At 41.4% G+C, this 14,854-nt stretch overlaps 1 protein-coding gene across 2 annotated transcripts; it reads left to right on the top strand.

Annotated features, from left to right (window-relative positions):
• Window positions 1-7,699: 7,699 nt before the first annotated feature.
• Window positions 7,700-14,331, top strand: LOC129192837 (14-3-3 protein beta/alpha-like). 2 transcript variants are annotated; one of them, XM_054797212.1, is made up of 6 exons: window positions 7,700-7,848; window positions 8,399-8,753; window positions 11,256-11,379; window positions 12,441-12,604; window positions 12,683-12,778; window positions 13,331-14,331. In XM_054797212.1, exons 2-6 carry the CDS (start codon window positions 8,460-8,462, stop codon window positions 13,403-13,405), a joined length of 753 nt encoding a protein of 250 aa, XP_054653187.1. In that variant the 5' UTR covers window positions 7,700-7,848; window positions 8,399-8,459; the 3' UTR covers window positions 13,406-14,331. The 2 variants fall into 2 exon arrangements, with proteins under 2 accessions (XP_054653187.1, XP_054653188.1); XM_054797213.1 differs by having other exon boundaries at window positions 7,751-7,848; window positions 8,338-8,753.
• The last annotated feature ends 523 nt before the right edge of the window (window positions 14,332-14,854 follow it).

Consider the following 14,854-nt stretch of genomic DNA (forward strand, 5'->3'; position numbering starts at 1 on the left):
TTAATCAGCAATCATTTCTATTTAATAAACATTATTCTTAGCGATGCATTTTTCGAATATTATTCCCATGCCTAAACATGATATTTAAAAATAAATACATTTGTGTGTATATAGGCCGCACGGTGGCCGAGTGGTTACCATTTTGGGCACACAGTCAGGAGGTCGGGAAGCCATGGGTTCGAATCGCCGCTCGGGCATCTCTGTGTGGAGTTTGCACGTTCTCCCCGTGCGTGTGTGGGTTTTCTCCGAGTACTCCGGGTTCCTCCCACATTCCGAAAAGCGTTAATTGGCAACTCTAAATTGTCCGTAGGTATGAATGTAAGAGTGAATAGTTGTTTGTCTGTATGTGCGGTTGGCTGGCGACCAGTCCAGGGTGTACCCCGCCTCTTGTCCTATCAGCTGGGATAGGCTCCAGCATACCCCCGTGACTCTAATGAGGATAAACGGCATAGAAAATGGATGGATGGACGTGTATGTATATATATACATTTCTATTAATATATATTTTTGATATATCATCATTTATTATATGCATTGAAAACAAAGACATTTTCACCTATTATAAAACTGATTTATATGAAAAATGTGATCATCAATAGTGGTATGTCACCAGAATTAAAAAAAAAAACAACTACTGTATGCATGATTTAAAACAAAAAGTCCAGTTATGTATGAAAAAAAAACCAGGAAGTTGCAAACCCCCCGCCGATTAAAACATAATCTCTTTGTCGGAAGTAATGGAGACAAACATTACAGTCTCGGATAATCTGGTCAGCACTGTAGTTAACTGTTAGAATCCTGGTACTGTCATAAAGAGCTCCTGCAATGGTTGTGCAATGCTCTCATAAAAGTAACAGTGTTATGATGTTTACATTGCGATAACACCGCCTTACATCTTCGGACAGCGCTTTGCATTCCGATAAAAAAAGTGTTGCGGCTTTAAGTCAGTTTGGAGAACTGTCCTCTTTTACCTAATGTGTCTCATTTAATTTCCCACCCCCACGCAAGCCATCTAGCTGTTACTAACTTTATCTTCTGTGCCAATCTGTGCCCCAGAGGTATGCGAGGCCAAACCGCAAAAGACAGGGAGCGATGGTGCCTTGTAGGGAGAATAATAATAATAATAAAGAGACGAGATGTACCATGGCTTGCTCTGTTTTACACAAGCTACCAACTGTAATGTGCAGAGCAACGTGGGCGTAGACGTGCTTATACTTTGGCGTTTCTCCTTCTGCAAGTGGGTGTGTGATAGTGAGAGAAGGAGCGGAGTTGCTGCATTTGCCCTCGCCTTTGCATTACGTAACCGCACTTTGTAGTCCTGCGGAATGATAACAGCACGTGCTGTGACCTTCTGGTGATGTTTGCCTGCAAAAGCCTCTTAATGACGGCCTGGACCAGTCAGACCCCATTTGAACTGTTTACATTTGCTCGTTTTCGCACAATATTTGATTGAAGTGTCAGGCAAAACACCCATGTTATGCTAATGCATCAGAGGACACCACGCATTACAAGTGGTGCACTGGAAAATACGCCAAAGCTGTCAGTCAATAAATTGATCCAAAATGAGGCGTGCTGGTGAATAATTGAGTCTGCAGCCCTGACTCTGCAGCCAAAAGCCCCTCTGGCCAGGACTGGGAGAGCTCATTGGATGATATAGTGAGACACTGACGGAATCTAGGGTCTGTTTACATGACACTATTTTAACTGAGAACGGATGAAAACAGTTTCATTTTACAGTACAACGATATCAGGCATGTGCTTCACAACCAAAACAACAATGGTGGACCACAACACTGTAGTGCCGTTTGTGTGTATAACGCTTCCCCGGCCCAGTGTACATTTACTGCACAAACAGTGTGTTCAGCGGCGTCTCATGACTTATACACCTCTTCCATTACAGCTCTTTAAGGCTCTGCTTGGTTTTCCACTTAAAAACAGTACTGCATCAGTAGCTGTAGGAAACCATGCTCCATTGAACACATCAGACGGCTCGAGATGGAAGTGAACGAGGGTCCTACTTCTTGGCATGAAGCTGCCGTTTCACGGCAAGGTAAGGAGACATTTATCGAAGTTTTATCCAACAGGAGATCGAGGGCAGCAAGAAAGCGGTGTACAATACTGCAGCGTACGCATGTTTTACAGGAAATGTTTGTTCTGTTTTCCCATTACATACAGAATCTGTCAGGTGCCTTCAAAGAATGAGTAACATTGTTGTATTTTAGTTTTATGAGTGTTGACGAAAGTGGTAGAAATGTTTGTCCTGTGTTCCCATGACATATCTGCCAGGCATCTTCAATCAAAGAGTCGTTTTGCTGTGTTTATCTGAGTGGCTTTGCTGTATTTTAGTTTCATTCACAGTGGAACCTCGGTTAGCGGATGCCTCTGTTAGCGTGTTTTTCAGTTTGTGTTGAAAATTTGCTCTGCCTACGCTCACTTTCCAGTTGGCGTACAATATGGCGCGTGCCTTGTCGCGATATTAATACACGGCGTGACGCCAACTGTGTTCTTAATGTATGTTTATCACAAAACGTCCTTGTTAGCATCCTATCAGCTCGCCCATCCAGTAAATGGAAACAGGTCGTCACCAGTCTATGACGTCATCAGCAGTTGACTCTATAGTTCTTTGCTAACTAACACAGTTACAACACAAGCCTCTGCTTTTCTGCTGCAAAATAACCCACAAAGGAGCCAAAGAAAGTCGCAAGAAAGTGAGAAACACTTGAATTCAAGAAATAACTCATAGAAAAACACGAACAGCGTGGATCAATCACGTTAAGACTGTAATTGTAAAACTATAAAACATGCTTTGTGTTAACATTTTTGGCCTTCTGCAACGGATTAATTGGATTGCATTGGAAATTGGAAAAATAGATTTGGTTAGAGGATGTTTCGGGTTAAAGTTGGACCTTCTGGAACGGATTAATGACTCAAGGAATCAAGGTTCCACAGTAGTTTTATTAATATTGACTGATTATTGACTGGCATCTATGTCTAGCGTCTGTGAAGAATGTGTACTTTTGCTGTATTTTACTTTTAGTAATATTGACTGAAATGTTGGAAATTACATAAATTATTATTTTAACTGTATTTAGTTTTATAAATATTGAGTCAAATGTTGGAAATATTCGTCCTACGTTCCGTTACATATTGTAGTAATTTTTCTGTATTTTAGTTTTACAAATATTGAGTAGAATATTGGAAAAAGATTGTCCTACATTCTGTTATATATTGTGGTCGTTTTTCTGTATTTTAGTTTTTATAAATATTGAGTAGAATATTGGAAAAAGATTGTCCTACGTTCCGTTACATATTGTGGTAGTTTTTCTGTCGTTTAGTTTTAAAAACATTGACTAGAATGTTGGAAATGTTTGTCCTGCGTTCCATCACAAGTCTGGGCAGTTTTGCTGTATTTTAGTTTAGAAATATTGACTTGAATGTTGGAAATGTTTGCCCTGCTTCCTGTGACAGTATAAAAAATTGAGTACTGGTAGTTTTGTTGTATTTAAGTTGTATTTAATTTTACACTGTATGGCAGTTAAGAATTTTTAATGTTTGTGTACAATCTCACTCAATTCAGGTTTTATGATGGTAACACTTGAGCCTGAAACTGAACTGACTTTACATTCTTGTCTATGGCTTTTTGTTTTATTATTTGATGATATGATATGATTTTTGCTTTATTATTCCACCACCAATCCACTGTCCTATCTGTTCTTTTCATTTACTGTACAAGCAGCAACTTTCTCTCAACACTTGTTACACAGTTGCCGTCCTACTGCCCACTGATGACTCATAAAAGCCCACATCGTAGCACATATTGTGCACGGTTGCTTCGCAATTATGCCCATCTCCAGGTCTAGATTTGAACATCGGCTATTCTGCCACGTGTGCGAGTAGTAAAACCACAGAGAGAGAGCAAATTCTGAAATGAATTTGCCACTTCATTTCACTTCACACTTAGACAGGAGGGAGAGGCTGGCATTGTAGCAAGAGGTGAGGCCTGATAGGTGTCGTGGAGCTGTTCGTCGACGATCATGAGTCACACACCAATAATGCTTACAAATTGGCTACTTTCAGCATTTAGCAAAATGGAAGAGGGAATGAACATGAAGCAAGTTTGGAGAAACACAAATGAGAGAGAAAGTCTCCCACTTCGAAAGGCCCGCTTGTTGTGTAACATCGAGCTCTACTCCTACACACCATCGCCAAACTCCGCTACAACGAGGTTGAATCACAACTGCTTTCGCCATCCGTTGTGGGGCGATTCAAGTTTTTCAACTTTTCCTTGGATGCTGAGTAATGAATTAGACAACTAATAACGTCTCGGGTCAAACGCAATCCCCTTTGTCAGCACTTCGCAACCATTTTCCCGTAGGAAATCATGGAAATAGAAATAATATGTTCCCGAGTCAAACTGACACCACCTAAGACCTTCATTGACTGTAGTGTCAATGTTTTGAGTAACATTTAAATAACATTCTTAACTCACACACAAGTGTAAAAATAAGTTAGCCACTCTATTTACATTTTTTTTTATAATTTTAGAAAAAAATATATGAATCAAATAATAGGCACATTTAAGCAAATGTTACATACTTTACATATATTTTCCTAAATCAATCATTTTCAAGCATAAAAATAGCTAAATGAGCCGTAATCCAAATATCAGGCATTCAGAAGATGCATTCCAAAGACGATAGGACATCTCGTGTTCTACACTGCTCACCAGGTGTCAGTAATGATACTGTCATGTTCGGTGAGACATTCAAGCGCCTGACTTGATTGCCGGAACAAGAGGCTTTGATTGCAGGTTTGAATTACCTCACAACAGGCACGCTAATCCCTAACACAGGCTACTGTTACGGCCGTAACTCATGCCAAACCAAAACTCAACTGAATTATAGTGAATATTATATAGTGAATTATAAGGGTGTTATTTTTTTATGTCTAGAGGGCTGAAAAGCAGGTTTTCCATGCACTAACTACAAAAATATTGGATTTATAAATAAGGAATCATACTTCGTGGAAATTCACTGATCACGGTCAAGTCTGGAACCAATTAACCATGATAAACAAGGGATTACTGTATTGCCATTTCCTGTTCTTATCACATGTTTCCTCTGTAACATCACTTGTACCCTTGAGTTAGAGGTGGTTTGTATGAGTTAGAGGTGGAATTTTTGATTGTATGATCAGTTTATAACGTAGGTAAGTGATGTGTTTTTTCCATTATTTTCTGCCTCCTGTCACTGGAGGATTAATGGAAGCGGAAATAAAATGGCGTCCACATCCGCAACGGATTGTTTCTTTGCCTCCGTTCAGCATTGACCTCTCACTAGATCAGGCCAATAGCTCTGCAGCTGACTTGGCCAGTGTGGCTGTGAGGCTAATTACATCGCATCAATAATTGATGGCCATCACATTTTATCTTCTGCAGCAGTAGAAAAAAATGCAAAGGTAAAAGCATTTGTTCAAATAATGACCTCACTCTTTCTTCTCAGACAGGGATGCAGCAAGGTGCAATGATGCTTGGCGGCTGCTGCAGCTCTGCAGCATGGGACTGCAGAGAAAGGTGTGCCCAATTGATTGACAGCTGCAGAATGCATGTCCTCCGTCTCTCCTGCAAGGCACACATAGTTCGCATAGGGCGTCGTCTATTATTCATACAAAAGCAGCAGTAGAATGAGAAAGTGAACACAACCTGCATACCAACCAACAACTTCCCACCAACAAACGCATTTCCAAGGACGCAGGACTGTTCTTGATTTTTAATTTCCTGTTGTGCTGCTTGCATCGGTGTTTGAATGCACCGAGCAAGAATGCTTTAATTACCTCTAATTAGAGGTGAGAGAGGTGCTGTGAAATGGAGCACAAAGGCCTAATTGCCATTCGACAGGCTTCCACCCACTATGCAGTGAGAAGCATGGAGTACCTTTTAGCACATCATTCACTCACATTAAATAAAGTACAGTATAGGATTAAATAGCAGGGGGGCTGCATTATCATTGATTGTGTCTTACATGACAATATACTGTATTATACACTGGAACAACGGAAAATAGATCTGTTCCAGGGTCAAACTGTCCCCATGATAAAATAACATCTTTATGGAACATTTTAACATTCTTGACTGTAACACAAGTGTAAAGAGAGGTTAACCTCTAATATTAAGAGCAAAGTCATAATATTAAAAGAAGAAATATCATAAAGTTTAAATATTGTAGGAAAAAAGTTGTAAGATGAGAAACAACCAAAACAAAACAGTTGCAATTTTGGGGGAAAAAAGTTATAATACAATAATAAAGTCAAAATATTATGAGAATAAAGTTATAATATCCATCCATCCATCCATTTTCTATACCGCTTCATCGTCATTAGGGTCGCGGGGGCATGCTGGAGCCTATCCCGGCTGACTTCGGGCAAAAAGTCATAATATTACAAGAAAAAATGTACAAGAAGTAAGTTGAAATACATGTAAAAATAATTTGTAAATTAATAGCCAGTAGGCTTTGTCACTGATAACACAAAACTGAGATGCAGGCTGTTTTTTTTTTTACATGAGTTGGTTTAAAAAATGTAAAAGTGGCCCCTGCAGCCTTTGATTCTTCAGTATGCGGCTCTCTGTTGAAAAAGCTTGGACACCCCTGATCTAACCTTAGTAATGAACACTTGTGCTTGGGCTTCATCGGCTTTTAGCCTAAACTGGACATTGTTGCTTCTTCTGGCATCAACTTCTCGCCACATCCAGTCGTTTCCAAAGAATATGACTTGAGAGGTGTTACTAGCACAAATATAAAACAGTATTATATATTTTGGTCTGAACGTTTCAAACACAATATCCAAATGAAACATCAGAAAGCAGGCTTCAGAAGGCATCATGCTGCTCACTAAGATCAGGAGGAGCAGCGCAAAACTAGAGCTGACGCCATGGGATTTCCTATCCTATTAATATTGCTATTTCTAGCCATCTGGCCTATTGCGGACAAGACGCTCTATAACTGAGAATGCCACTTCTCATGACCGAAATAGACGTCTTACTTCCTTAGCATGGTAGACTAGGAGGCAAATGGAAGATTGTAAAAGTGGATAAGAAATGGCCTAGTTTCGTTAGTTTTGTTGGTTGTGCACAGGATGTCAGCCGCCTTTTGGTTGTTTCCTGTTGAGAAGTGTTGCCGTTTCAGTATCCTCTGTGAATCACAGCCTGAGGAATGGATGGCCATATGCCATCGGTATGGCTAAAATTGATCATTGCATTTATATAAGGATTCTATACATTAAGCAAGCATCTTATCAGTCTGCCTTTTGTGACTAAGACAGAAGGGTGGGGCACAAGAAAGTACAAAGGTCAGCTAAGGAACCTTTTTTTCAGGTTTGTGTTGAATTAAATCTACAAAATGTGCTATTAAAGCTAATTTTAAGCAGCAAATGTGCCTGTTTAAATAAAATCTTAATAAATGACATGTCTGAGTGCCACGCCCGCCTTACAGTGTCCACATCGTGCGAAAGTGGAGAGATTGGACAGATATCACCATGGCAACGCGGTGACGTCATCCCCTTGCTCTAATTGGAGGAAACCCCGTGCGCTCAGCCGCTGCAGCGTTCGGGTCTGTCAAACTACATTTGATACCCCGCCCCCTCTGCCCCGAGCTCGACGCCTATTGGTCGCCATCTTAAAACTTCCCGTCACTCAAAAGAGATTGCGATTTACAATTGGACAGTCAACCCCATTAGATGATCCGCCCTACTTTAATCACGTTCAGTTGGACTCTAGCTGCCGCGGCTTGTTCTTTGCCTTTCTGCCCAATCCCTCGAATCGGAGCAATTCTAAGCGACTTTGGACGTCAGTAGGTGAGAAATGTCGAGTATTTTAATTATGTGTTTTCGTGAGGATACAAGTATTCCTCCTTATAACTGGCGTGCTAAAATAGGACGCAGGCTGTTTAGATCTGCGCTTTGGAGACACATTTTCATTGATAGGAGTGGCCCGTTAGCTTAAACCTGCAGATTTAGCCCTGCTAGCTTCCTAGCTAGCTAGTGAGACATCTTTGTGGCGGGCTGCGGGACCAACATGACTCAGCTGACATTAGCGAGCCTTGTTCTCGGTGTTCACGACCGAAAACCAATTTAAAGATAACTAGTTGTGGTAATTCCGGTGTATTACACGAATTGAAAGTTACGTAATCGCGTTCAAGCGTAATTTTGTACTGATACGCACCAAATCACGTCGTTACATGTTACAATCAAATGCAGCCATTCCTATGATTTTTTGTAGCGGTAGGGTGTTTTCTCTCATCTCGCGCACGCCTCTCCGGTAATGTGATCATTTCGTTTTCGCAGCTTGTCACGCTGCGGTGGGACTAACGCCACTCCTTGTTCCACCCATTCTCCCACTTCACAGTCCCCGACTGTCGCTCGCCCGCATTTCTGACCCATCGCTCCCCAACAAAAACACACAAACTATGGATAAATCGGATCTTATCCAGAAGGCCAAGCTCGCCGAGCAGGCCGAGCGCTACGACGACATGGCTGAGTGCATGAAGGCGGTGACGGAAATGGGAGACGACCTCACAAACGAGGAGAGGAACCTGCTGTCCGTCGCCTACAAGAACGTGGTGGGGGCCCGGAGGTCCTCTTGGAGGGTGCTCTCCAGCATCGGAGGCAAGTCTGATGCTAATGAGAAGAAGCAGCAGCTGGTTAAGGAGTATCGGGAGAAGGTGGAGAAGGAGCTGGAGGATATCTGCAACAACGTTTTGGTGAGCCTACTCCCTTTTTTATAAAATAAAAAATAAATGGGAGAGCTCGGGTTTATAATGTTGATTTGTCTGTAATGGGTTGTCAGTAAATCTACTGCTGCCGCAGTTTAGAGATACACCCTAAAAATTCCTCTTATACAGTCATTTGGGTTTTTTTATATAGTAAATGTAGAATGCTAGTGTTTGTTCTACAGCCAAAAAAAAGGCTAGCTTTACACTAAGGTTCTCTATTCATACATTTTGTTTCCTGCAGGATCTTGAACAAAAAAAGCAACATGGCATTTTAGCGCACTCTGCAGGGTGTCCTCATTGCTATATGCTGTGATGGCTTTACCTGGCCATCGCTTTATTTCGTTGGCATTTTTGGCCTGGCAACAGCACTTAGCAACATTTCTGTGCAATTCCTAAGGGGCTTGAAATAGGAGGCTTGTCAGAAAATTTCACTGATGTTGGAAGCTTCATGAGCCACTTGAAGGCTCCAAGGCAGCAATTCCCACTCTCAGGGTTATATTTCATTATCTATGTGTGATGAGTTTACATGTAGTTTCAGCCCCATGTCGTTACTCATCATTGCATTTAATTAAAGTATTTTTTTGTCCACCTCAATTGTCGTCACCCTCTTTTCCTATTTGCTGTATATACAGTACCTACGGGTGTATATATAGCTTTTTATGGTTGGTAATAAAGGGAAGTATTATGTAGTCTTCCCACTCTCCCTGCCTTTTGGCAATATGAGGTTTGAACAATGTATGCAAATAGTTGATAAGCACCACTCACTGGAACCCTATTATGAAATCAGTAAAGCTGACTTTCTGTATCCATATAGTCTCATCTGGCACATAGCAGAACACTAATGTGACAAGCCATGAAATAATTCATACCACATAAGCAGGATACCTTTTGAGCAGGGGCCACGTTTTTAAGCTAATGACTTTGGCCTACATTTGAACTAGTTCCAACCCTAGATTGATGACTGGTGGGGGTGGTATGCGTTCACTTCTTGATTAATCTATTGCAACAGCAGGGATTGTGCTTTACATTATTCCTATCCTGCCTTGATAGTGGATTAGAGGAGATCTGGCTGGAAGCTTAGCTTGTAAGATTCCAGTAATGTCCTCCCCGAGCTACAGTCTGCATTGAAACGCTCATTTTCAGCAGGTCCTCATGCATGTTCCTGTAGAGTGACTCAGCCGTTTTGTTTCTTCTGTTGAGTGTTGCAGAAGGGTGTGCCTCTCCTCAGGCCTCAACTCGCTTGTCTGCAAAAGCCTTTGACGGGCTGCTAACATTCTTCATGTCAGGTTTGCTTTGAGTGAGGAAGCACTCATATGTTGCAGGCTGTGCACACATTTGTTAAAATCGTGCATCTTAAATTATATTATGCTGTGAGATAAAACTGCTTGTGTGACATAATTGCTGTCAGCCTGCTTTGTTGTTTGTACCTGTGTCCATCTTGACATAGGCTGCACTGGCTTGGAGATTTTACTTGTTTAATTAACACGTTTTCACTTCGTACAAAAAAAAAAACACATGAAGTGTTGGTGTCACGCAGCAGAGGAAAATAGAATGAACAGTATTGTTACAAGATTAAAGTCTTCACAAGAATTGAATCAATTTTAACAAGTGAACGTCAAAACTCTCACACAGTTGTAAATGCAGCAGATTGTGGCCAGTTGCCTCTCAAGCCACCTGCCATATATTAATCACGCAGTATCATTAAATATTTGTTGGATGATCGAACAAACTCAGTGATTTCAATCCATGTAGTTATCAAAAATGCGCCTTTTGTGCAATCACATGAAACTGCTCCTACTGATGATGGTGTTAATGTCTTTCCTCGGTGTGTCTCTATTACTCTAATTATCTTTGCTTAGTTAGTGCCAAATTGGATTTAGAAAAGCAATTATTGCATAAAGAAATCTTCAGACATGCAAATTGAGTGAAGTTCGTGACCTTTTTTTTCTAGCAGCACCGTTTGCACTCTCTTGTGAGTGCTACTGACTGAAATCAGAGCTTTGTGTGAAAGCACCATTAAGAGAGCACCTCTCCCTCTTGTCCATTGTGTGGAGTGACTAGCACATGAGCCATGCATGCATGTATGCTTTGGACTGAGCCAATCATGGCTTGTCTATATGACTCGATGGTATTGGGATTGGCTTGAGTCCAAAAAAATTTTTTCCCTCCCCTCATCAGTTTTGAGGTGATGCTGTTTCAGGGAATGTTGTTCTGTTCTTTGAATTCTTATTATGAGCATATTACACTTTTTTTGCATTTCTATTAAAAGGCCCATACCATGTCCGGGGTGTCCAAAGTGTGGCCCGAAGCTTGTTAACTGGCCCCCTGCACATTGTAGAAATAAAATTACTCTTAAAACTTAAAGACACCACACACACACACACACACACACACACACAGATTTTGTCACCTGATCTGTCAGTTGTCACGCATGAGTATGTATATTAATGTAACTGCATCAAACGGAATATTTCAATTTTCTCCTTGCAGACACTGCTGAATAAACATTTAATTGAGAACTCCAAACAACATGAGAGCAAAGTGTTTTACCTAAAGATGAAGGGGGACTACTTTAGATACCTTGCTGAAGTGGCCTCTGGAGATGACAAATCAAGTGAGTTGACTGCCGTACTTTTTTTCCTTTCTTTCTTATGCTTAAAGTATTTTCCTCTTCAGAATTACAATGTGCGAGTGTCTCACTATTGGCTGGAAATGATGTCACAGCCACAGTGGCCGGCAGCTGACTCAGCTTGAATACACTGGGGAAAATAACTGACACACACCTACTCTGTAGAGTAGAAACCATAGAAGTTAAAATTTGAAAAACTTAGAAGCGGTGCACTACCAAATCCTTCCAGCTGCCTGACTACAGTACATGAGCATGCTCCCTCATCATACTAACGCAATTCGCAGATGTGTAAGAACACTATAGTTAATGATGCATAGTGAGGGTGTCCTGATCTGATATTGGTATTGGCTATCAGGCTGATATCAGGGGGAGGGGGGGAGGAGACCCCGTATCGGCTTATGTCGACCTGCAGCTAAAATCTCCAATATTGGCACTTTGATGTAAGCAGTCGATTCCAGACTCCGCCCTAGCACGTATATCCAGAAGCTGCTGGATAGAGCCCACGTGATCCCAACAGCAGCGAGTGCTAACGTGTTACACTTGGAGTAGGAGTGGTGGCGGGTGTTTTTTGTTAAAGTGCGAAAAAGATGTTGCAGCTAATTGTAGCACTTGTTTTGCACAAGTTTCCCGTGGTGGCAGAAAACCGGGGAAGTTTAATGACCAAATTTATTGCGCATTTGAAGCGGCGTTTCATGGGAACCTCCCACAGATGACAATAAGTCATTAGCTATAACAGAAAAGACTATCAGCCCATGTCGGTGAGTAAAGTCGGGTTTAAATGCTTAATTTAGCACCTTAAACCTTGCTATATTATGCTTCTCATACCTACTCTTGTTGATTGTTCTGTTTGAGAAATATCACTTAATGAAGCATTTTCTTACATTCCACACTACAATGTAAGAAAGTATATATGATTTATACTGATACTGAATTGAGATCGGTATTGTATCAGAAGTGAAAATTGTATAGGGTCACCCCAAATTCATACACAAACAGTGGTTTCTTACATTTTCTGTACCTGAATTGTATGCGCGTTAATTCAACAGAGACCATTGAGAACTCGCAGCAAGCGTACCAGGAAGCATTTAACATCAGCAAGACTGAGATGGACCCCACACATCCCATCCGTTTGGGTCTGGCACTTAACTTCTCTGTCTTCTTCTACGAGATCCTTAACTCTCCAGAAAAAGCTTGTGAACTGGCTAAAACGGTTTGTGGAGAATGTTACTACTTGGACTCGATTCTTTTGTGCTCGTACTCGATCCACAAATGTTAATTTTGCTTGCAGGCATTCGACGATGCCATTGCTGAACTCGACCACCTCAACGAGGAGTCCTACAAAGACAGCACCCTCATCATGCAGCTCCTCAGAGACAATCTGACAGTGAGTTTTCCTGTTCTAGTGTCACACCACATGACATTGCATTGCACAAAATCTTTCTGTCCACGTTCTGAGCAAATTTGCATAGTTTAAAGTTTCAACTGGTCTAATTTGTAGAGCAGCAACGGAATTTGAAATCTTGACCTGACCTCCCACCCTTTTGTCTTCATGGTCCATTAAATCAAAACTTTGTTTCATGCCAGCTTGGCTAGTACACACACACACTCTTTGAAAACCATCCATCCATTTTCTATGCCGCTTCTCATCACAGGGCACATATAGACAAACAACCATTCACACTCTCATTCATATGGGTAATTTTAGAGTCGCCAATTGACCTAACATGCATGCTTTTGGAATGTGGGAGGAAACCGGAGAACCCACGCATGCATGGGCAGAACACAGAAATGCCCAACGGAGATTCGAACCCGGGTCTTCCCGATCTGCTGACTTTGACTGTGTGGCCAACATGCTAACCACTAGACCACCGTGCGGCCCACTTTGAAAACGACTGCATGAAATTGTGACCTGACCATTTATCTTGTCTGTCTTCAGCTATGGACATCAGACACTGCTGGCGAGGAGGGTGATGCCGGCGAAAGAGGCGAGGGCGGTGACACGGAGAACTAAAAGCGAAAAGAGTCCTTGGTCTCCAAAAAGAACAAAAGGATTAAAAAAAACTTTTTACACATCCTCCATTCCTTATTCCTCCAATCCAACATTCTACCACTGATATCCATTTGTTGAAAAGAATCATGAAAAAAAATGAATTGGAGAAGAAAGAAAAATACAAACTGATTAGGATGACCTAAAAGCAAAACCCTCCATTCCTTTGGTTTGTGTCTGTCCTGGCCTTTCAGTATGTGCAATTTCAGCTGTAGAGAAATATTGATAGCTTGACATGGTATTATGCTCTTTCCTAAAGTTAGAGGCAGAAGCCCTTAAAGTCCCAACATCAAACAACTGGAAGCTCATCCTCTGATTTTGTTTTTGTTTTTTGTTCCAGGGAATAATCTGGTTTGCTTTTTCCTAGCCTGTCAAAACACACTTATGTGGTACGGTTACAGCTTCTGGAATTCAACCTCCAGAGTATTTCACGCTGCAGGGAATGCCAGTGTTCTGTGCATGCTGGCAGCAAATACTTAGTAGTGCCCATTGGATTAATCCTCACTTTATGCCCTGGTTATGATGCCACTCTTTCACTGAAGCATGTCTGTTCGGGGGAGGGGGAAACTGCAGGGAGGCTTGACTGATTTACACGCAGGGACCTTTTTAGTGGGAAGATGAATACAATTGTCATTGCATGTCTCGAGATATTACACTGGAATGGGAACAAATGCTGTAACACGCAGTGTCAAGTTAAATATTTTTCAATGCAGGTTTGTACACATCCTAAAAGAGGGTGATCTGTTTGTCTGTCCAGTGATTGTCATTAGAGATTTGGACCACTATTGATTTGCTATTCATTCAATTGTAGTCCCCTATAAAGCCTTGTGGAACCGTTTGAATCCCTGTGTAACAGCTATGTTAACATGAATAAATCATTTTATAAACCACCTGCTCTTGCGTGTTTGTGTTATTTTGTCTGAAGAGATGACTGGGTTTGCTTGCATGTGCATTCTTCAAGCATGAATAAAGACACTAATAGACCTGCCAACATTTTGTAAGTAGTCAATCGCAGGGCACATATAGACAATCATTCACACTCTCATTCATACCTATGGACAATTTAGAGTGGACAATTAACCGTGCATGTTTTTGAAATGTGGGAGGAAGCCGAAGGACCCGGAGAACGTGCGCATGGGGAGAACATGCAAACTCCACACTGAGATACCCAATGGAGATTTGAACCCAGATCTTCCCGATCTCCTGTGTGACCAACATGCGGCCTCTGCCACTGACCTCCGCCCACTAATTCAGGAGCAAAGTTGTTAGTTATTGCTATTTGATAGTTATTGCAAGTATAAATATACACTGCTCAAAGGAATAAAGGGAACACTTAAAACAGTGTAATTCCAAGTCAATCACACTTCTATGAAATCAAACTCCACTTAGGAAGCAACACAGACTGACAATGTC

Source organism: Dunckerocampus dactyliophorus, chromosome 13 (assembly GCF_027744805.1).
Source record: "Dunckerocampus dactyliophorus isolate RoL2022-P2 chromosome 13, RoL_Ddac_1.1, whole genome shotgun sequence".
Classification (NCBI taxonomy): domain Eukaryota; kingdom Metazoa; phylum Chordata; class Actinopteri; order Syngnathiformes; family Syngnathidae; genus Dunckerocampus; species Dunckerocampus dactyliophorus.